Raw genomic sequence first — 23887 nt, 5'->3', positions numbered from 1 at the left:
TGTGTTTATATCTGAAAAATTAATATTTTGTTCCTCAGAGTAAACTGATATATATAATGGCAGGGGACATAAATACTAAAAGCACTTTCAGTATTTTCAGCCATTCTTGCGTGTGTGTGTGTGTGTGTGACTTTGGTGGTAAACATGCAGCAAAACTTGCTAACAAAATAACTCTGTGTTAACTTTCAATTTGATTTTGGAGATAGCATTATCAAAACTTTCCTACTCACGACACTATAAATTACTCTCTGGAGGGCATATGGAGCTGGGCCTACAGCTGGGTGCTGCACAGCCCCTCCTGGGAAAGGGAAAGGAAGGAATGGAAAGGACTCCAGTTTTCTGAAGAAAGGATCTTTTTTGCTCAGCATAGGCAACCAGAGGCATTTACAAACAGGAATAAGGCCTTTCTGTTGACCTTTCCCGGTTCCAGCGGCAAATCCTTTATGAAAAAAGTGTATCCGAGAGAGCAAGACTTCTAATTAATAACCTCCCAGTTGCCTCCTCTCCACCCATGGGTTGCCTTTCCCTCTAGGCATGATTGACACCCTGGAGGTAGAAATATTTCTGGATTCTTCAGTTCCTCTTGCCCAATTGCTGCATTTATTTTTTATTGCCTAAAAGCACTGGCCACCCGTCTCGCCCTGGTTCTGCACTCGTTTCTCCGGCTTGCTCCGGGAGAAGCTTTCAGAAACGCATGAGTATCTAGCACACAGACACTTCAAGACTTTAGTCAAGGTTACTGTTGCGACGATCAGAAGAAACAAGGCAAAATTAAGCGAGGATGATGACCAAAAAAATTAGGAAGCAGAAACAATTACAACTAAATCATTTGGGAATTGCAGCTAGCCGAAGCACAAAGTGATGCTGACTGCTGAAACTGCTCTTTCCTCTGTTTCCTACTCATCTCACTGGTAGTTTTTCCTCCAGGTCTTATTACTGTTACTGCTAGTGCTGACGTGTTCAGGAGCCTAAATTACAAGCCAGGGCCCCGGCGCGCTTGCTGCTCAGCAAACAGCGACAAACAAACGGCAAGTGCTCCAGAACATCTCCAGATGCAGCTGCCACCAACGTGTTTCCTGTTCTTCCTCTGATTTGAGCCCACGCAGCAATGAAGCAAGCAGGCTTCAGCCTCCACGGCTGAACGGGGTTTGGCAGCGGAGGGCAGCAAGCCGGTACCGTCCCCGCGGCGCGGGGGCACGTCCTGGGCAGCCCGTCCCCCGCGAGGAGCCCCAGCGGCCCCCGAGCACCAGGGCCTCCAGCGGGACGGGGCTTCCTCACCGCCGCCGCCGCGCTGCTCCCTCCCGTCGCCGCCCAGCCTCAACGAGTTAATCTCGTTTTCCAGATGAATTGTTATTTTGTCTCCCGCAGGCTGTGATTACTGGATAAAAGTATTGTGTTAACAGGAGGGCCGGGGCCGCTCAGCGGCGGTTCCCCGCTCAGACAACCAGCCCGTTCTCCGAACCTGCTTTCTCTGCCTTTCTTTGTCTTTTTAATGCAGAGTAAGAAAGTGGCACTGAGAGGAGAAAACTATGAAGCGACACAGAGGGAAACCTCCCCAAATAATTATGTAACCTCCTAAGAGGTCGAAGGGGCAGTTGATCTTCCTATCTCTAAAGGACAACCACACGTGGAGACAGCCTCTACGTATTTTAAGAAGTTACTTGCCTTTCAGTCCATGCTTGCCCTCTCCCTCTCCAATGCCCTTTCCATCTTACACGTTTGAGAAGCTCACGGCGGAGGCTATCGGCACATAAGTATTTGGCGGCACTGAAACACATCTCGGCACGATCAGAAAACAGGAAGGAGCGAGCAGCCGCGATCCCCCAAACAGGGCTTTCAGCCCGAGCAAGCACCAGCCATATGGCGAGAGTTATGGTCTGCAGCACGTTTTTCTGAGATAATGTATTTTCTCAATGACAGCAGCGAGATTCTTCATTTCCTTCTCCAGATAAAATGTTAAAAAGGAAAAAAAAAGTCCCTCTCTAACTTCCATTCTTGAAGACTATGCCGTCGGGGGGAGAAGCACAGGCTCAAATAGCCGGTGATCTTGAGACCAACAGCAAAACTCCTTGCCTCCGCGGACAGCAGCGGCATTGCACGGACGGATGTCACACCTGCCTTTCCTGCATTTTCATCTGCACATAAAAACTGCGAAACTACGATGTTACTTCAGTATCTAGTGCCAAAGGAGGAAATAAAATTTGATCTCTGAATGCAACACGTTTCTCCAGTGGCTCTCCCAGCTTGCCCAGGTCCAAGCTACCCCTGAGGTGGGTTATGTCAACAGTTTGGAAACAAGACACGACTTCGCATCATTGGCAATGTACCCAACGCCGCCTACTAATGAGAGTCGATGAGCTGATGAAAGCCTCCTTAAAAAAAGCCACAACTCTGGACTGCAAAAAGCCAGTATCTTCAACAAAACATGAACTAATGTTTGTGCATGATGCACCTCCCAAGTGCACGAGAGCCGGACTGCACGCTGCGGGACTGGTCCGCACCAGAGCTGACCCTGCCAGGCCCGGTCCCCCAGTTTTCAGAGCTGGGACGTGATGACACCCATGGCAACTCGCCTCAGTTTCCTTCCACGGGAAAGACATTGGTCTCTACTACCCAAATATTTGGGGTCAGTATTTTTTATGCAAAGCATAACGGACATCAGCATATATGAAAATCATTCATAGGAAGCCAGGTAGGTTAATGAAAAGACAACACATTTTGGAGGATTTCTACGTAACAGAGTTTGAACATTTCTGTATCTCACAGTGAAGTCGGAAGTCTGTGCAGCCTGAACTACAGTCATCATATCACGTCCTTCCATCTTGGCCAAGTTGCGGTATTCTCATTTCCGGCCAGAAGGCAGTAAGTTCAACCTCTACACTGGGAACTAAGTTCATAATCTGTCATATAAAGATCCTGCTATTTTTCAAATTGGGTAGATGATAACCTAATGGTTCACATTCTCTTGTGATAAACAAGCTTTAGGTTTATGCATTACATATAGCAGAATGCAAAATGTCCATACAGTGTAAGCAAACAGTCAATCATATGCTATTTTTGGAGAAAAGCAAAGAAAAAATTCTAAGTACTCAGGGTGTAAAAGCAATGTTTTAGGCAAAACATGCCTGTGCTCTAGAAGGCGACTAGAACAGAACATGCATTTTTACACGGTAGGAGCCTCTCAGCTACAGCAGGAATCACAGCTGTTTGCTGGGTGACGGAGATACATCCCACTCCTGCTCTCCACCCAGCACTGCATTTCATTCCACTTAGCAGGAGACAAGCGATGCAGCTAGGAGAGTGCAAAGTGCTCCTATGCATCATCATAAGCAAGATAAGCCGAATTATTTCCTAAATTGCAAACATCCACACCGACAGCAAATCACGGAGAGCAGCGGGTGACGCGGCGGGCACAGGACGGACATGCGGCCCTCGCGTGGCTTCCAGCAGGCTTTTAGCAAAGCTGCTGCTGCTGGAGGAGCAGGAAGCTGGTGAGACTTTGCAGTTATGCCTTGACTCTGCCTTGTCTTTGTATGGAGAGGGGACAGTATTTTCCTGCACTTTTTCCAAGCTTTTTGATTGCGCTGCTTCTCTTGAGCCAGTTTGGTAAGGGTAGGTCTTAATCTAAACCTCGGAGGCCCAGGTTCCCTGAGGTATGTCCTCGGCAAGAGCAATTTTCCTTTCCTCTTGGTTAACTAACAAATTAGGTGTGGGAATAGTTATGAATAAGCACGAGGCAGCGTGGTCACTCTGACTAAACCGTGATGGGTCTCTCCACGGCCACACCAGGGATTAAACTCCCGGCACAGCTGTAATCAGGACAGCTCACATCCCGAATCCGCTTTTGCGGAGGGGACAGCCCTGACCTTCTGCTTATTATACTGAAATTTGGTGTTACCAGTGATTCCAGATCTCGGTGGAAGGGAATACTGGTCCTCCTCACAACAGCGGTCTCTTCCCAGGTACAGCCCGTTTTGGCGTAGCAGAAACGACGCTAGCAAGGAGTGCTGTGCACGGGCAGCAAAGGCGCTCGATCAGCACGATGGAGAGAGTCACGGCCACAAACCAATTTCTCGTTCGTTCTTCTGCACACCAGCGCTACGCAACCCTTTGCAAAAGCTCCACTGAAGGGAGTAGCTGGAAATTATATTGTTTCACGAACTGAAAATATTCTCCATGGAGAAATTTTAAACCCATAAACCTTTCCTTTCTTCTTTTTTTCTTTAGATAGTGCATCAAAACGCATGCAGAACAGATCTATGAATTGCTGCATGGCTTTATTTTTTAAATTACCAGTCTCTTTTATTCAGTGGTCTTAAAAACATAAAATTGATAAAATGGACAGCTTTCTAAGCTAGCTTACGTCTCTCCTTTTTTGAAAGCTTCCTAAACATGCAAGCACTCCATAAAAAAGTAACTGGTGCATGCAGAAGCAATGCAGTTCACAAATGAAGCAGTATAATGTCAATGGTTTGAAATTGTTCAGTCTCAGTTGTTTTCCAAGTCAATGCACTGGCAGTCTTGCCTGAATGCAACTAGTCAATAGAGGGAAAATAAATAGAGCATTTCCAGAATTCACCCATCAGCACTGAAAAGTGTCTGCTTACTATTACACAGTTTTAACATGTCATAATCGTTTTTCACAGTAAAGAAACCATCCTTCTATCTTGGACAAAGAATGACTGACTATTTTAGCAACCTATACATATCTTCTAATAGAAATTCCAAGCAAAATATATTGATTATAGCACTGTAAATGGTATGTGGTATTAAAGTAGATTCTGAATCTTTTAGGCTAATTTAAATGCTACATTACAAACAAAAAATTCTAATTTGGATATCTGAAAGGAGAGACTTCTGTATTTAGACTTCTAAACACATTCATTTAACATTTCTTTAAGGATCTGTACCTTGAAAGAGCTCCCCATGATTTCAGGTAGAGTCAAACACCACAATTTATGCACACAGCATTACTCCCTTAAAGAATCCTATCGACTCTTCAGCTGGATGCATTTTGCTGGCACAGGTGAAAGCGTTAGCGTTAGTGCCCCAGCTGCGCGAGCCTCAGCACCCGCACTTTAACAAGCAGGCGGACACAACTGCCCCTCATCTTTCCATCTTTTATTTCTCCCTTGCCTGTATGGCGAGGGCTATGTCAAATGGCACCGCACAAAGAGAGGAAGGAGGCAGCCAGGGCAGCCGCGCTGTTACGCTCCCCTTTCGGAAAGGGGTCGTGCCAGCCTCTCCAAATATTAGGTGCTAAACTGCATCCGAGGTGCTATGCCTACTCAGATAAGGCACTTGCAATGCCACATAATTACAGGAAGGATCTGCAATCATCTGAAAAATCAGGAGAAGTATGTATTTTCCAATCCCCTGTCTTGTTATCTGTCACCTGGATGAAAATCAAGGGAAAAAAAAAAAAACAGAGAGGGGAAAAAAATTCCCCTTCAGACCCAAGAACACACTATGCCCATGGATATAAATGTTACAATAAAAGAGCGGGACGACTACTAGCAGAGCTTTTATAGCTTAACAGTATTTTGACAACAAATGTTCATATTTCATTTGAAATTTATGAAACCTTTGTGCCTGTAATCCCATGAGCAGCTACATGGTAAATGAAAGTAGCAGGCAGTCTAGATTAATAATATTTTGCTTCATACTGGAAGAGCATTCTAAGGAAAAGAAATCTTGCTTTATCTGCTCTCTCACTTTCTTCTTTTCTTTTTTTTTCGTGTGTGTCTCTGTAGTGGAGCAGATTCAGAGCTCTAAAACCTGCTTGCAAATATTCGCAGATGCCTTATTAATTTATGAGAAACCGAAGGAGCCATCAGCAGGTATAAGCAAGCAGTTTAGGAGCAGCAAGTAGAGGGGTAGGATACACGGGAAAATACCATAGCTCCTGGTATTAGAGTGCTACCAGGGGCTTAAATCAAGTTCAAGGGGAGCACCTGGAGTAAGCTCCTGCACTTGATATTCTAATAAAAAAACCTTATGAAAAAACTGTTGCCCTGTGAATCACACAGCCTTTACTTTCACATTTTCACAGTTTAGAAATACATGTATGCTAAAAGCTCCAGTGTGGCTTCTGGCACTTAAATGTGTAAGTGACTTTTTCACCAGCTCTATTTATCTTTGAGCACATCCAACACAAACTTTTTGTTTGTTTGTTTGTTTTCTTACTTTTTTTAGAATAGCACCTTAGTGCAAGCTATCATGGCAAACATGATGAGTGCTAATTTGTGTAGAAGACTATTTCTTTTTATTAACATTTTTATTCCTTTTTCGAACTCTCATGTGGGTTTGTTTCTCACATACACACAAGGAATATTAGGCTGGTGCAGCCACGCTCTCATTTACGGCTTTGTTCCAAAACACGAGTCACATAAAATGGAAGAGCAGAAAAAGGTAACTTCTTTCAATCAGCAATGGGAGACATGTTTTTAAAATATATTTGTTAAAATAGTCCTTATGATCCATTTCCACGAAAAATGGAGTTATAGTTTGAGTTAACATAAGTGTGCTTTAAAACTTTTTTTTTCTTTTTTAAGAATTCATCTTCCCTGCCTACTTCTGGCATAAAACTCCACAGACTGATTGGGTACTGAGTAAAAAATCATCTCCTTTCTCCTCATCTCGCATTCAAAGAAAAGTGGAGTGGGACTGAAATTCTACATCCTGAGTTATGTAATAAAATTAAAAAATTATTATGGTCCATAGAGGCCTTCAGATATGCAGAACTGTGTGTGCCCAATTCGCAGTCTCCACATGGTTCATTATTTTCTATTCCTCTCTCACACATTCCTATACACATCTTGGAAATCGGGCAGTTGTGCTTCACCTCAGGTTTGGCTTCTGTTCAAAAGGTCAGGGCCTTCATGGCAACGAGACGGCTTTGGGGTCTTATTAGATAAGTAATGCACAATTAATAATATAGTAATTAAGGAATAAAAAATATGAACAGTAACCAGGAGGTATTTCTAAAAATATAATCCAAACTGACATGATTAAGAAAGAAACAGGAGCTGGTTAGATCACAAACACTTCTCAATGAGTTCAACAATTGGAATTAAAAACCATGTAACATATATTTCTTACCTTTTCTTGAGCAAAAACGTATCTCAGTCCAAGGATGAAGAGCCATGTTTGACTTACATAGTGCACTAGTGGACAAGCTAAGAAATCAGGCCTCTATAAATCTATAGCCAGGTACAAACGCATACACATAGGTGCATGCTATTTCACAAAATAAAGGTGACAGCAGAAAAATACTATCCTCGTGTAACTATGGAAAGGTAGAAAAAGAAAAAACAGCAGTAAGGGATTACCTTTTATAAAGCTTTACCAAGATCATTTCTGTTACATTTTAATAGCCTTGTAATTATTTTGAGATCATTTTGGATCAAGCTCATCTGAAGGGAACGTATAAAAATGCTCTCACATGTAAAAAAAGAAAAAAAAGGTGACATATTCTTCACCTCTTCAACTATTAACCCATAAAATAATAGACTTTTTCTTTGACTGTTTAAAGAATACTGTGTTAAGTAAGCCAGATTACAGAATATACATCTACCTCTTTAAAATACTTATCTTATTATAATACTGTACACTTTCTCTTTTATTATGGAAATACAGATTGCAAGTAATAGACTATTTTTTACATTTAAACCAAGACTACAACCTCCTTGTTGCAAAGTGTTTTCTTCCCAAACCAACGCCCTCTCGGCGTGTTTACGTGGGTCCAGCGTCGCACTAGCCCCCGCGCTGTCGGACTGGAAGGGGGAGAAGAAGAGGGTGTCACCGGGAAGGAGAGCACAAGCACCACCTACTACTGCACCTGAGTGTCCCAAAGCTCAGCTGCAACCGTCCCGTAATGCAAAACGCCCATTTCGGCCCGCTGCTTTATCCAAATCTGGGGTGCTTGTCCAGCCTGCCCCCACCCCGCAGAGCTGCCCAGCCTCCGGGGACCCAAACCGCATCCGGAGGAGACCTCCCACCACCAGCAGCGTTTCAAGGCTCTGCCTTCACATCAACGTTTGCCTTTGCGAGAGCAACCCATTTTAGGAAAGATAAATTAGACAATCATAAAAGAAAAGGAGAAAAGCTCCAAACTTACCAACCTGTGTTTTCATTAATGTATTGCAATTAATGTTAATCAGCAAAAGCAGGTGATAAAAGTATATTGCTCCAGCTCTACCCTCATAAAAACAGTTTTGTTTGCCAAACATGTTAGCATCCAAAGGGAGGCCTCCATCAGCACCCAAACCAAGTGGGGTTAATAACTGTCCAACTAATTTACTATAAACTTTTATAGAAGCGTTATATACTTTCATCAGATGACCAGTTTTATTAATTTACACAGATTTTATGGTTTCTTGATGTTCTTATGTCTGAAAGAATAACTGATACTCAAAGGAAGCTGAGTCTAGTGAGAAAATGACCTGCTTAAATACCATTAAATCTCATAAAAGAGTAACTGTACTGTAGTTACATCATCATCTACATTTCCATGTTTATAAAAACTGATATAGGTATAATCAATTAATAACTTCTGCTTCTTCTAATGCAAAAAAAAAAAGTTTTACTGATCATATGTTTGGTCCAACTGCGAATTTGGGGGTGGGTGCTGGAGGGGAGCAGGGCAGAGGGAGCTATGGGGGTTTTTTGTTTTTCTCTTTCTGGAGAGAGCAGCTCAGGAAGCCATCGTCCCTCTGAGTTCACTTTTAGGAAGCTGAAGAGCAATGAAAAAAAGACAAACGCATTCTTACTCTCCAAAATAAGATCAAAACATTGATATATTTTAACATCAGTATATTTTACGATGTGGGACACTATCACAAAACGTTGGTTTTCTTTCTGCATCCTGTAAAAGTTAGCAAACTAAGTCCAAGAACAAACTTTAACTTCTACATTCAGGTTTGGCCTGAAAATCAGATATTGCTTAAGGAAGGATCCTCCGTAACAGTATTAGTTTGCTTACGATACTAGAACTATTCGGTTACTGAGGCAGCTGCGCATCTAACCAGACCCCCAAAAAATCAACACCAGTATTTATACCTACTTATACTTACTTATACAATAACTCCAGAGCAGAACATCTCCTAGAGCTACGACCCCACACATGAGCACAATCTCTTTTCAGCTACAAATATTTAAGAAGCTCCCCCAGGTAATACCGTTGCACAGGCACTGTCACATGGGAAGGAGAGGCAGGTAAGAGCAGCACGGAGTTAAAACTTGCCGGAAGGAGCCTGGATCGGTGCGGCCGGGGAACGGCCGGGTTTGCTACGCACGGCGCAGGCAGTCCCCAGACCGAGGGACCGGTGCATGGCTGCAGGGCCCAAGCGACGCGACGTCCGACGGATCGAGGGGGCTTTGCTGCTGTTAGCAAGGACGGGGCAAAACACGACCAATGAACTCTCCGGTATAGCTTTAGTTTTGCATTTGTTTAGACTTAATGTCTCCCGAGCACAGTAAATGGATTGGAGCCAGAAATTTTGCTAGTCTGTGTATTTTCAATTAAACAAAAAACTGTAAATAAACCGAGGACGCCAGGGGATTGAGTGTGCTTAACCTGCGCCTGCTCTGAACTTCTTCTCCAGCTGCTCAAACGTCGGTATCGCCACAAGAAACAAACAGAGAGCCGTCGTGCGTAGATGGTGCTCGTCGGCGCCCACGGCCGTTGCAGAGGGATGACTCCAAGGAAGCAGCTGGCACGATTTGGAAGTGTCAGAGGGCCAGAGGCTGTTTTTATCGTTTGGGCAACATCACATTTTGGCTAACACTTAGATATACACAGCTTCAGACATAAAGCTACGCTCAAACGCAAAGCCAAGCCCCGGGATTTTGTTACACATATGTTCACTTAATTCTCCCCATACTTTCTTCCTGCTTGACTCAGCTGAATCCAGCTCAGCTCTTTTTACTATCAGAGCATCATCTTCTAAGGTGTATTTTCTAGATAAAGTAATATCTAGTGTATACAGCACCTGCAAGCAGCACGAGATCTGTAATGTGTGCTTTAAACAGAGTAGGGCATGAGGAGAACTGACAAAACTTGGGATAAACCTCAAACACACAGCACAAAAAGGCAAGCTGGGAGCATCCCTGGGAGAAAGACACACCAGCCAGTGATTTGGGGGTGGAAAAGGAGTAGAAGGATCAGATAAAGAGGCCAGCATAACTCCATTTAACTCGGCTTGAGGAGGCTGTTTTTCTTTTTCAGAGTGGGTTGGTCCCGGACCAAATGCATCAGGCAAGGTCCTCACTGCACAGTGCGAGGAGGGTCTACTTAAAGGTATGACAGAGATCAATGAACAGGTGAGGGAAGTCAATAAGAAGGTTTGTATTTACATCAAATAGGTTGTTATTTCTGTAATGCACATTTTGGATGAATCCTCTGCGTATTTTCTGACCACAGTTTTCAAAGGGTCCCACTGGATATCCCCTCCGTCCTTCACCCCCGAGCTCCTGCTCAGAGCTGGCCTGGGATTGTGTTATAGCCTGGAGAGCATGTTTTTAAACAAAAAATCTGATTGCCCTTAAGAATTATATTTATTAAAAAACATGCAAGAGAGCCTTAATTATCATTATATATTAGTATGTTGTACCAGAAATTTGACAAGGCATAGAGTGGCTCATTCAGTTCTGATTCACTTGCCTTTGCCACCCACAAGGACCAAATAAACCAGGAGTGTTGATCTGCAGATAAGAGTTACCTTTCCAGAAGACATTTATTGGATTCTCTCCCATTATCCAACCTTATAAAGCTCAAATATAAACTTCTCAATAAAACGCAGAAACAAAAATACAGTTACAATTACAGCATCCCAAAGCCATAAAATGTACCTACCTCTGTACCACCTTCATTTAATTCCAGCTATACTAATCATTTGTAACACCTCAGCTGAACAAGTGCTCTAACATTTCACAGTTCAATGCTTTTCAAAATCAGCAAGACAACAGTACCTCAGATTTTAAACCTTATCTCTCTTTTGGTAGTTCTGAGCACAGCAACAAAACAGAAACGCAGCTGAAACGCCTGACCTTTGCTTTCTTTTAAAAAATCTAATAACCTTTATAAATACATCTAGTTCAGATGGTCAGACTAAAAGGTATTTGCATATATATCAAGAATATGGTAGCTACACATTCACACAAACTAATACCCTTCAGTGTCATCTTTATGGCATTAGTCTAGTTCTACGATACATGAAAATAAGGAAAAAGGAATCTCCTCCTTTTTTTTGTCCTTCCACAGGGAAGATGAAGAGTTGTCTGGTTTGGGAAAGGGGTTTAGTAGTGGTAGTAGTCTGGCATTCCCTCATATGTGTCTTCTCAAACCAAACTGAAGGAAGGAAAGGGAAGAAAGCTGTCCTGACTTTTTCTTGGCAGAGGTGAATATGATTATAAATCACTCCAAAGGCTCCTTTGACTTTACAGTGATATCAGATATTGCTCTTTTCCATCTGAAAACTGCCTTCTCTACTAATTGGCTATTTGTCCCAATGTTTCATGTTTTCTCAAGCATCATCCTCTGCTGCTCATGCTCCTTGCTATCCCTCATACTCTCCCATTAGCTTTTCTCTCTACCCATCCCAATATCCCATCAACTTCTTCACATATCCAAGGAATCATCTCCTTCTCTGCTTCCCCTTGATACCACCATCAGAAGTTCAAACTAACAAAAACCCAAGACAAAACTAACATAGTAGGTACCCACCATTAATCTTGTCTTGCTCATGTGTTATCTTTCACTCCCGGTTTTGTCCATCCTATCTATCATACATCTTATCAGAGAAAGATTGTGCCATTCTGCAAAATAATTAAAACTATATCATAGTGGATTCTGACTCAACCTTTGGCACGATAACAATTATAATAATTCATATAGGGAAATAAATACAATAATTAAGGACATTAGTTAGTTCAGGTAGTTTTTGATGGAAGCCTCCTTTTCTATCCATAGGTTTTGTAGTTAGAAATTTTCAATTGCTGCCTTCAAGAAGTTAAATAAGAAATCAAAGGCCAACAAGGAAAATAAAAACAGTCAGTTTAAATGATGTATCGACCAGGGAACCATAAGGTAAATTGAGATATATACACTTATGTTACGAGTAACTCATGGCAGTCAGGACTTCTCTTTTCTTGTATAGAATCAATACATGGCTGTGCTTCTTCAAGAGAAGCAAAAGTAAAACAAATCCTATTGGAAAAGAGATCTTCTTACACACAGTATAAACAACCGAAGAACAAAGCAGATATTAATAAAATATATATAATAGGTATTTTCACCTTCAGTTAAACTGTGTCCTATTTTTATAGTGCTGAAATCAAAAAATCTTAAAATAACAACAAATCCCCAGGCATCTACTAACAAGGGTACTGTAGAGATTTAGGGGCCTCTAGTGATTTCTAGAGTGCTGGTTTGTGTACCAGCATCAGACTGATGTTTCTGCATCGGAAACCTGCAGCCGATCATTCCCCTATTATTTTGCTTTTGTTCTGCGCGACGGGGAGAGCGTATTTTCCATTGCATTAGCACTCGGAGAGCTCAGTCAAGATTGGGTTTCACTGTTCAGCACAATGACAAAAACACCCGATGAGAGAGTCCCTCGGGCCCCGCACGCTGGGATCCTGCCCCTCACCGGTGCCGCTTCGGAGACCCGCGCCGCACTCGGCACCCACACCCCTCGTACCTGAACGCAGCAACAGGGATTGGCACAAGCTATGGGAGCGCATGGGCACCCACCACGGCACTTGCCTGCACGCAGGTGGTAAACACAGACATCTGACTTTGACAACACGTGCAGAGGGGCTTTTGGTTTATTTTAGTTCAAGAAATACTATGGATTGGTTATAACAAATGAAACCAATGTTTGGCGAATCGTTCCAGACTTTTCCAGTGCAGTTCCCCTTGCCACGCATTTTCAAGATTGCAAGTCCTGCCGACTGTTATCATAGAGCAAAGAGATGCAGAAGAATCCAGCCATCGTCTTCATCCCACCAGCAGCCACGACACACTTTCCAGGTGTAGTCTAAAACCAAAGTGACAGCAGACCAGTGCTAACACGTAAAGGCATCTTGGCGTGATCGCTGACCAAAGCGCATCGTTTACAAACGACACGACAGACAGGCAGGGCTTCTCAAGAGATGCCACTTTTTGCAGCCCAAGTTCCTCCCCTCCCACACCCTTTGCTATAGATTTGACTTCTCAGAAGCAAAGCAGTTAACTACCAGCTCTACAATACTGAGAGCATTTTTTCCTCCTATAGTCATTTAGAGCAATGGGTAAATCAGACCAGGTTAAAAAAAAAGAATGGTAGTATTGAAATTTCACACGCACACGTAACTAAACCTTTTGGCAGGGCGGATTCGTCTGCGGCTGCTTGGAGCCCTTGGTGACGCTGGGTGCGTGGCACTGCGACGGGGAAGCGCACGGCTGGCACAAAGACGCCAACTATCCCCCGCGCACACAAATTCCTGAAACGACCGGATGCCTGCTAAAAAAGCAACAAACGGGTCTGAGCAGCAGGTTCCAGGATGAGATTTAACACTATGATGCTTTTGGTGTATTTGATCCCAAAGATTTCCATTATTGGCAAAAGAAGTCCCTGAGGAGAAAGAAGACTTATGGAAACCTTCCTGGTGGCTAGAAGAAGAAACAACAACACTTTCTAGGAATTTCCTATAAATCACCCTGATTCTCAAAGTCTTTTTTAATAATCTTTTTAACAACGTTTTCTTAAAACAGGCATTTTCCCTAAGTCTCACAAAAATGAAGAACAACTCTTAAATTGCTGTGTTTCAACAGTTTTCTAAGAGTTTGCACCGTGTTGCTTTTCATCTTTAAAATTATGAATACATGATGCAATGTTCTCCATATATACAACTCATCCACAAACAGATGATTTATAGTCTGTGGCTCAATACTACAAAACCCTCTCAGTGTGGACTCATCACTGAAAAGAGCTCAGCTCTCTCTCTTCCTATATTCTACATCCTGCCTTAGGCTGAAGACCTGGAAAAAACTGTCAAGCGCTGAAGCCTCTGAGACTGTCGAACAGTTTCCCTATGGTGGCAGCAAATGCCCCAGAGCATGAGTCATTTATAACTCCACCAGAAACAAACAAACAAGAAATATGTAATAATATACTCTAGGAAGTTATCTTAACCTCCCAAGGGGCGGTTAGGCAAAATGCTCCAGTAGGACATTTCCACCACTGCTGCCCATGACAACAGAGAGAAAGCAGAAAGGATGACCGGTCATCATATATTTTCCATAGAAAATGTCCTTAAGAACAGGAGCAGCAGATGGAAAGCAAACTGGGATAGGGGTTTTCTTACGGTGTTTTTTTACAGTGGGAGTCAACGGTGGTTGCTCAGTTCCCCTTCCGCTCAACTGCGAAACGAAGGTGGCCCATCCTCTTGCAGACGGTCAGGTACTGGTTAAGGACATGGACAGCGGGACAGTGGCAAAACGAGCCGGGCCGGCAGCAGCCTTCCTCCTAAGAGCAGGGAAAGACACTGGCACAAAAATCTGCACTGCATATTGCTGCAGCATAATTAATTAAGGCTGACAACACCCCTGTGAAATACAATAGGTCTAACCACTAAACCAAATCATCCTTATAAACATCCAAACGTCAGCGAGCGAATTTATGTCAGATCTAGTATTCAATCGCAGAAAAAAATATCGCCTATAGCTTCAGAAAAAGCTCTTTACGTTAAGTAAAGCTCTCCCTTATATTTTGGAATAATAATAAAGAAAGCAAAGGTATGACAGCCTTTTACACGGATAATACCTTAGAACATTAGTAGATAAATCTTTGAAGAGGTAAAAAGTGCTATCAGGATTTCCGACTGCAAAATCCTACTCTGTGCTTGTGAATCTCTGACGCTATACACAAAATCTTCTAACTAGTAATACATGATCACAGTCTAAATAGTTTAAATAAAACAAATTCTCATTAATATCAAGATTTTGATAGCTGGACGATTTTGATAGTTGGATAGAGGGATAGTAGGTACCATTCAGGCAAAACGTACTTTACAGGTTATTACACCGTTAGGATCAGATATCCCTGATAACACACATGGAGACGAACACGGACATATGTTCCACAAGTAACTCCAGCTTGGGTCTTTATGACTTTAGCTTCAAGGATTTCATTTTTTGTATAATCTTTAAAGGGAAAGTGCAGTCTCTGGCCACTGACTGCACTGTTTATCATAAAGTTAGCTCACTTAGCGCTGTCCAATTAAAATAAACTACAGCTGCAATGTATCACCATTTTTCTAGAGTATCTGAAAATATTCCTGCAAAACCCAACCTCCAAAAATAAAACATAAATGAAAAGCAACAGTTCACTTGGCAACCATCTAGGAGAGGATGTTTTGACATTATTTTCATGTTATTAAATGCACATTTTCCACTTAAAAACAAGAAGCTCCTGTCACAAATGATTTATATTTTAACAATACCTCATGTGACATAAGAAAGGCATATAATGGCTTGCTGCTGTTAACCTTATAGAATAAAAATGAGAATGCAAACAATATATTTTCCCTTTGATAATTTCTTTGACTGTTCTAGTGCCTATTAGGACAGAGAGGCACCATTTCAGCGATAGCCAGTGGAATATAGTAGCCTTAAATAAAATGTCCAAACTCCGTCTGGCTTCCTGCAATGTGTTCCCTTAACTGTAAATGACTTTTCTTCTACTGCTCTCCTCTAGTTCACGCCTGTAACACTCTTTGCCATCTTGTAACCAACCGTGATTTCCAAATGATTCATTTACGTAAATTTGGGAAAACCAAGCTCTCACGACATGTTTGCACGTTTCATTTCAAGCACGACGGAAGAACGGGAAATGAAATACAAACTTTTTTCGTCGCTCCGGACCTTGCTCTGGTGCTTGGAGACAGGGCGCTGGCAACCTCAGGTGCCACCAGCAGAAGCCCGTGGGCGGCAGAAGGCCACGGCGCTCTGCAAGGCACGGCCCCACCTCGCCGCCCAGGGCCCCTCACCAACCACCTCCTGACTTCAGGTAAACTAAAACCACGGGAACTTTTCTATCGTCTGCGAAGTGCACCAAGATTCCCCGCTGGATTGCACTACAAAAAAGCACTCACGCGCATCTTGAAACAGCTGCCCAGATTTCACATGGAGGAGAAGTTCTGCTGCGGCGTGGGAGGCACGGGTTCTGCCACAGCCAATTTCTCCGAGTCAGGCTGCGTCTAGGTACAGAACAACACTGCACCTTTAAGAAAATGTTATTTTTCCCGAGGCCCTATCAAGGTAAATTTCATCAGTATTCAAAGAATGAGCAAAGCACTTCAACAATTTATTTCAATAAAAGAAGACTTAGCTGAAAGGAGTATAAATGATGAGAACTTGCTTTAAACTGATTTATTCCCTGCAGCAATAAAAGGAATGTTTCTTCACTCAGCTGTTTAATATGCAAATATGCAGAGCATCCAGCTTCTGACAGCACATCATTAATAAAACCTTGCACTAAGCAGAGCTCCCGATATTTCATCCTGATGAAAATACATGATGATGATTTTAGACTGTATAATTTCGGAGTTGGAACAATGTACTTCCCCGTGATGGAAACTCAGCAATCCTCCGTTCCAGCGGAGGTTCGTTAAGAAGTTAACCTGTTTCTCGGAGAGGCAGACATCTGTTTACAAGAACGGCAAATACACCAAAGCTTGTAACCAAAACTCGCAACTAGACAAGCCAGACCTTAGCTGGGGAAACAGGACACAAAAGAACCGCATTATTTGCAGAAGAACACAAGAGTTGGTTTCTTCTTTAATCTATGAATGCTCTTAATTACCAACTTGCAGTTACTAAAAAAAATTCACCCTCCAGGCAGGCTTTGCCCAGCTGATAGCTGTGCTTTCTACCAGCCACAATCTCATACGCTCTCAGTAAATGCAGAGATTTTTGCTACCCCTTGACAAACCATCATAACTTTTGTTAAAATTCATACATGAATTAAGATGCAAAAGAACGGGGCTGCAATTTTTCTTATTTTATTCTGGAAAATGATGCGCCTCTATACTGGATCGTGCCGTAGCGTTCCCTTTCTTGTGCTCATAGCCAAACCCAGTAACATCACCAGCTTTTTCTTCACTGTTTTTGCTAAACGTTTTACATACAGCTGCTCTTGCCGAAGGAGTTTTTAAAAAGGTGAAACACCTACCAAATGCTTGAAATAGGGGAAGGAATATTTGCCAGCTCTTTGCTCTGAAGCCTTTCCAGTCCGAAGCTGGAAACTGGAAGCTGTAGAGAAATGTGAATTTTTTTAAAGCATCCTTTTGTGCAGAATTGATTCCAGTGGGCAACACAGCACATCCGCTTATCTGTTACGATTAACACGCACACGGACAACACGCTCACTTTGCAACATGGAAACCTGAAGAGCAATCATTTACTTGCAATATTAGGTAAAAATTAACAAACTTGTTAAGGTTTGGTGGGCTTTGGGGGCTGAAATATGCTATTCTCTTTGCCACTTTACTGCTAGGTCAAACATGAAGAGAGACCGCTTTCTGCATTGCGGTAACAACAAGAAAAGGACTTTGCGTTTTAATTCAAAAATATTTCTTCTATGAATCAATCATTTAGCGTATTTCAAAGAAATTTGAAGGATTTTCCTTTGAATCTTTCCCACTGGGCACCTAGGAAACAAAACATCTTCAGGGCTAAATTTCTGGGGAAGTCTTGCAGGTTTTAGTAAACTTCTCCTAGCCAGTACTTTACATGTTTCTGTTTTCTGTGCGTGGCAATACTCCCTCATAACTCAAATGGGATTAACCAATTAAACATTTCCCAGTAGTCTCTAAAATAGCTGCTCTTGGCATGTTTTTTGCATGGAACAAACCTCAGCGGGAGGATATGATAGAAATCTTGCACTATTTAAATATAGAATTGGGACATCAAAGAAAGGGTTGTATTGAAATAACATGGATAATTAAGGAAGTGGAGAACAGTAATAACTGATTTACATAAAATGCTAATAAGCCTCTTGACTTGTTCGGCAATTTCTGCTTTAGGCATGGTAACTGTAGGTTCAAATTTGTGTACTAATTTTATTTTAGTGTTTTCTTGTTCTTCCTTTTTTTCTCCCCTTATTTTTTAAGCTCACTACAGCCAGGGCAAAATGTATCTGGCCACAAACCACCTTTTGCAGAACAAAAATCAGATTCAATCAGAATCTGAATGGAAACTTATGTAAAAGTTTTGCTCACATTTATATCCACGCAGGCACACGAAGTGCAAAGGATAACGGCTCTTAATTACCCAGCTGCATGCGTATGGACACAGCCTGCATCCCTGCTAGTTCAGCCCACTTTCATGTCGTGCTGAATAATGTGCTATAAATGATCAATGACATATTAAAAATGGTAAATGCTCTTCATAATTACCAGGACTTAAAAACTTTGAAAGCAACTGCAGTGTAATGGGACCGGCGTGTTTGCGCAGTGCTCTGCCTCTTCCTCCGCAGATGGGATATCAGGGCACTGCGCTGCCACTATAGGTTATAGCTATTTTATACTGTACCCTGGTGCCATTTGCTTCCGAGGAGAAATTATATGCTCTGAAATTCTTGTTTTATTTTACTCTCCTCCTGATCTCTGCTCGCAGCACTACAGCAGCAGCGGCTCTGAGATGTGAATGTGAATGAGCGTCTGAGCCGCTCCTTCAGGACGTGTCTGCGTATTGACCTTCAGCTTACCCTGCTTCCCTGCGAGCCCTCTAAGCATGATCCATCGCTTTCTCAGGCCATTCTCCCTTCACCCCATTGATGGGTTTCAGAGCTACTTAAATTTCAAAGTCCTGATGCGTTGCAGCAGTGGCCAGGGCTCAGCTTTGCTCACTTATAGATTGTACAAGGTCACAGTAAGGGAAGGGGAAAAAAAAGCCGGAGCATTTATCAGGATGTATTGCTTTACTTTTTCTATCCATCACAAAGGCGATGATTCTATTTTAGTGAAAATCCATTGAACTCAGATCAAGTCAGATGGCTGTTATCATTGGAAACTCAAGAGCTGTCACACCATAATCGGTACAAATGATGAACACTGAAACGTGGGGCTTGAGGCCGCTTAATGGTCTTTAGTGAATTTTTTTCTGTTGCTTTTTAATGCCACAAAATCATTTTACTTAAGTAATTTCAATCGGAGACAGGTCAGGTTTTGTTATGCAAGCACCACTGATGCAATTACAGGTGAGGTGACAACTCTCGTGCAATTAAACGTCCCCTTCTACCTGCGCACCCCCAACGCGCACCAGCTCACGTGGCCGCAAGCATCTGCCTCCGAATAGGGGGTATGCTGACTCGGGTCATCTTCCACGATACATTTTCAACTTGCCAACAACACTACGCAATACTAACAGGAGCTTCTGCAGCAATATTCCCTGGCAGTGCGTGAATGAGTTTCGGGAAAGCCCCCCGGGCTGCAGTTCCTCCTGCGAGAGGGAGCTGCTCGTATGCAGGGAAGGGGAAAGGCAGCGAAGCTTCGCTTCTCTCTCTTTCTCTAAAATCGTAAATACAAGTTAAGTGTAGTATTATATTTTGATAAAAATTTGGGAATCCTGACCATACTTAAGGGAAAACTTGCATGATATCCATATGGACTGAATACATATTTTGCAGAGTAATTACCAGTGTATTTGAATTGCAGTGCAGTACAGGGGCTGCAACGGAGCCGGGTCTCAGCATCACACGTGGCAGAGAGCTCGTTCTTCCCCTCGTCTAGGCGTGCTAATTATTCTCACAGTTAGGCTTCCTTCCACTTTCTATCAGTCATGACAGCCTCACCCTCTGTTTATTTATTTTGATTTCATCATATGCACATAAAAAAGAGCAGCTATCCCAGGTTCTAGGGGACCTTGACAGATAATTAGAAATGAATGCCTCTCTAATTAAGAGAAAAATAGCAACCGACAATAACTTTGCTGCACAGAAAAACAAGCCAGTCCACAAAATTGTTATTTTGCTACTGAAGTCCCATAACAAAATAATTGCCATCCAACACTCAAAAGCAAAAGACTCGGACCCACCACACTTCCCACACCAACCCGTTCCCCGTGGAAATGCATCCCAAGCAGATGCTTTCCAGTAACAGGGTCACAGTCGACATATTTGGTTTAACAGGTGCTGTCAAAGCTCTGTCTTGAGCACCTCCTCCTCCACCACACCTTCCTGAGGATGCCTGAGGAAAAACATCATTACTATGTAGGAATGTCCTAAGCTACTTGGGGCTTTTTATTATTTAAAACTGCATTTAGATCTTCTGTTGACCTCCTCCCATGGTGCTAGAACAACATGTTTTGATTTAGAAGCATCTTCAAATCATGTGAGACTTCAGGGCAGAGGAAAGGTGCAGAGGAACCAACCATTTTCACTGAATGACAAAGAACAGCACATATTTATTATTACTACTGTTATAAAGCACAGATAGCACGTTATAGAGAGAATAGTCAAGGCCTGCTAGTCAACCTGGCAGGCTTCAGTCACCTGCAACTACCATATGCACGAGGCCAGCACGCTTCTCAAGGCAGCACCAAGGGTCTTCCAGTACGGTTTCAGCCTCTTGTGCAAAATTAGGAAGTGCAAAATTGAAAAGAGAAAAAAATAAAGCACTAAATGGACTTAAGCCATGCTTCGTATTGTGGAAAAAGTGCGTGGACATTGTCTAGTGCCCGCGTAGTCAGCCCCGCTGCTCCTGAACGTGGCAGAGTCCCTGGGCATGCACCGGGCAGCAGAGATCTCCGTGCAGCTGGACATCTCCTATATATTAACATCTCACACTTTGCCTGAGCAAAATTTCCAAGCGAAAAACCAGAGACCACAGGCCTGCAGTGCCTCTCAGTTTTTGCTTAGAAACCACCAACTCTTCCTGCAATCCGCACCGGGGCACGGGGAAGGCTCTGTGCAAACTCTCCAGAAGCCCCTCCAAACCGCTGCAGCGTGGCATCAGTAAGCTGGGGTGTAACGGAGGATCCGGCCCTGCGCTCTGTGCTCCAAGAAGCAGAAAATCTTAAATATCTTGCTATTGTACCTTCAAATCTTTTCTTTTATAAACATTAAAATGAATACAGTTTGGGGGAGCTCTATGTTTAAGATAGCATATTTTTCTTGAGTGAGAAAACTATACTTCAATCTTCAGTCTAATAAAAAATAAGAAAATTCCTTAGATATTTTAAATGAACCAAGTAACCACTCACAGACTTTTAGCTTTAGTCACCTGTGCATATACTGCAAGCTCAGAGGACAGCATACAGCATAAGAAGAGGTATGTTATGATGTATTTTCAGCAGTGAAATGTCTTGGGCAAATAGTTGATTTCTTCCTATATTACAGTGGATATCCAAAAAAATGTAGGTGCTAAAAATATGCCTAAAATGCATATACTGAGAATCTTTTTGTTGCTCACTGGTTTCCAAAATAAATAAAAAATACCCTCCAAGCACTGCATTGCTTTAAAACATCCAATTATTATTCTCAAAACAGTAAATGTGTTTTAAAACTTTGCCTTGGCTGTTTTAGTAACAGCTCTGCTATTTACTCGCATACAAGATGACCTGGCTGATGCTGCAGCCTGGCCTGAGCCAGGGGACTCCAAAGGACCCCAGTTACGCAGAAGGGTTTGTCCCTCATTTCCTGCAGTTGAGTTCTGCTATCACAAAGGGGCCATTTGAAGAGCAGGATATGTTTTGTTCAATTGTATCAGTAAGGACTAGGTTAATTTGTCCTTTCCAATATTTCTGATATCACCTGTTTTTATAAACAAGGTCTCTATCTCTTCTCTCGCCTCTTTCTGACTATTATCTCTATGCTAAGCAAAAGACATGATAACCCAAATCAGGCATCTGTATTTTTATTCTTTAAACCTTCTGCTTCCCACCATCCCAGCCGCAAACTTCCCTGTCCCAAACCTTCGATGCAGCTTTTCCTCCGGCTCAGAGGGAAAACCTTCGCCTTTTCCAACAGCCCTGGCATCTTACGGCATCTTAAACCAAGGCCTTAGCAGCGTTTTAGCCAAACTTTTCCCACGGCGCGTGCTGAAAAGCCTCGACTACAGAGGGCGTGCTGAAGACAAGGCGAGCCGTAGTGAGGACGTGAAGACGATCTGGGAAAGCTCAGCGAGCTCCTCCACAACCGAACTGCACCACACTGAAAGGTCTTAAACACGGTCAAAATCTGTAAGATTTTAACACTTCTCAGAGTCTTAACGTCAGAGGGTTTCCCAAAGAGCAAGGGCCCACCCAGGTCTTTTTGCTTCTTCCCACAAGGCCAGGATTTTGAAGACTACATTTGTAAATAAATCTTGCTAGCAAATATTATACGGGCTCAAATCCGCACAATTCAGTTTGAGCACAACTGGAACCTCCATCCCAACTACATCAGTTTAAAAAGAAAAATAAAAGAAATAAACCTTTAGTTGCTGTTTGGTATCAACCAAGACACGTTTGCATCACACCACTCCTACAAGGTGGGAATCTTAATTGGTCGGTGTCAGCCAAGTGCTCGCGGATGCTGAGAGGGTATTGAAGTTACCATAGAAATACGGCACGCTTGTCATTGATCCAGCACGTACAGGCCGCAGAGGAACAGAAAAAAAAGGCAGAGCATGGATTCGGGAATGAAAATACACATAGTATTTTCAGTGAGCTTCAAACAAATGATTCAGAAAACCAAAAGTCCCTTTTAAACCCTTCTGACCAGCCACAAAATTCACCGTAACTTCTAGCACAGAAGAGGTGTTTTTCCTTCTCCGTGGCTCACAGGGCTTTTCAGCGAGAAGTGACGGCGTGGAGGAAGGACCACAGCAGTCCTTCAACCAGACATCTATGAACTGAGATGGGTTTTGTACTGAGCATGGTGCCTCCCAGAGCGGACAAGCTGCCTGGTAACTGGCTGTTAAGAGAATCGAAGCAAAACTTGTGTCTTTACTTCTGCATCTCCCCTTACCCCTCCTTCGCCTCGCTGGGAAACCCCCGAGCAATGCTGCCACCCGCCAGGCACCTTTCCGAATTAGCGCCCCGAATCAGGGTGGGCTTCAGGGTCTAGTTAGCCTTCCTTGAAAGACAGTGGCCGTTTTTCAATAACCTCCACAGTATGTGAACACGGCAAATCAAACGGCGTGGCCTTACAAAGCACAGGGTTAGCTCGCACCAGCTGCTGGGGGCAAGATGCACTCGTGGACCAGTGGATCCCGGCCAGTTACGGCTGGCTGGACTGGGATACGGGCTCTCGCCCTGAAGAGGTTCCCGTGCACCGGCGAAAGGTCATCAGAGCAGCCCGACTCGGACGATCCTGCGCAGGCACTGAAGTCTCTCACTCCTCCGCTATCTTTTGCCCCGATCAGGTTCACCTAATGGATGATGCTAACAATTCGCATTGGCAGCCCTTCGCAGCGTAATGAACCCTGTGTGGTCTGATGAATGCAACCGCTGCACAGAAAACGTCAGTTCTTTCATTAAGAAAACCTTCCCAAGTTCATTGTATTGAACCGGCGCTCCAGCTATTAGGCTGATACATGACACAGTCAATTCCAGTTACACTTTAAGTGACTATTCATGTTCAGTGAATTCAATTTTTAAAACTAATTCATATATGTTTAGATATATACGTGAATTTCTTCTACCTTATTCTTATATGCTGTTTTCCTCATTTTAATTTCTGCTGTTGCGGTGGGGGCGATCACGTTTCCCAAGAGATCGAGAGGATGCACAGCCGACGGAAAAGACGCTAAAAAGCAAATCAGCAGGTTTTTGAGAATATACCCGCAGAGAACTCTGAATTACAGATAAAATAGGTTGCACTGTATGTATGTATAAATGTTAACTACAATATCTGCATGT

General features: G+C 42.9%; 1 protein-coding gene across 7 annotated transcripts in view; it reads right to left on the bottom strand.

Annotated features, from left to right (window-relative positions):
* Positions 1 to 23887, bottom strand: part of WWOX (WW domain containing oxidoreductase) — a 509240-nt gene that overhangs the window by 234812 nt on the left and 250541 nt on the right. Inside the window, exon 9 of one of the 7 annotated variants that reach the window (XM_026107626.2) lies at positions 14357 to 14510. The exons of 5 other annotated variants lie outside the window; for them this stretch is intronic. In XM_026107626.2, the coding sequence (XP_025963411.2) occupies positions 14385 to 14510 (126 nt within the window). In that variant the 3' untranslated portion in view covers positions 14357 to 14384. Of the gene's footprint in view, positions 1 to 14356; positions 14511 to 23711; positions 23775 to 23887 lie in introns of those variants that run through there. One more of the 7 variants, XM_064519732.1, reaches the window with a different exon arrangement.

This window comes from Dromaius novaehollandiae, chromosome 13, assembly GCF_036370855.1.
Source record: "Dromaius novaehollandiae isolate bDroNov1 chromosome 13, bDroNov1.hap1, whole genome shotgun sequence".
In the NCBI taxonomy this organism is placed as follows: domain Eukaryota; kingdom Metazoa; phylum Chordata; class Aves; order Casuariiformes; family Dromaiidae; genus Dromaius; species Dromaius novaehollandiae.
The sequence above is the reverse complement of the archived record's forward strand: the minus strand, read 5'-3'. Positions and strand labels throughout refer to the sequence as shown.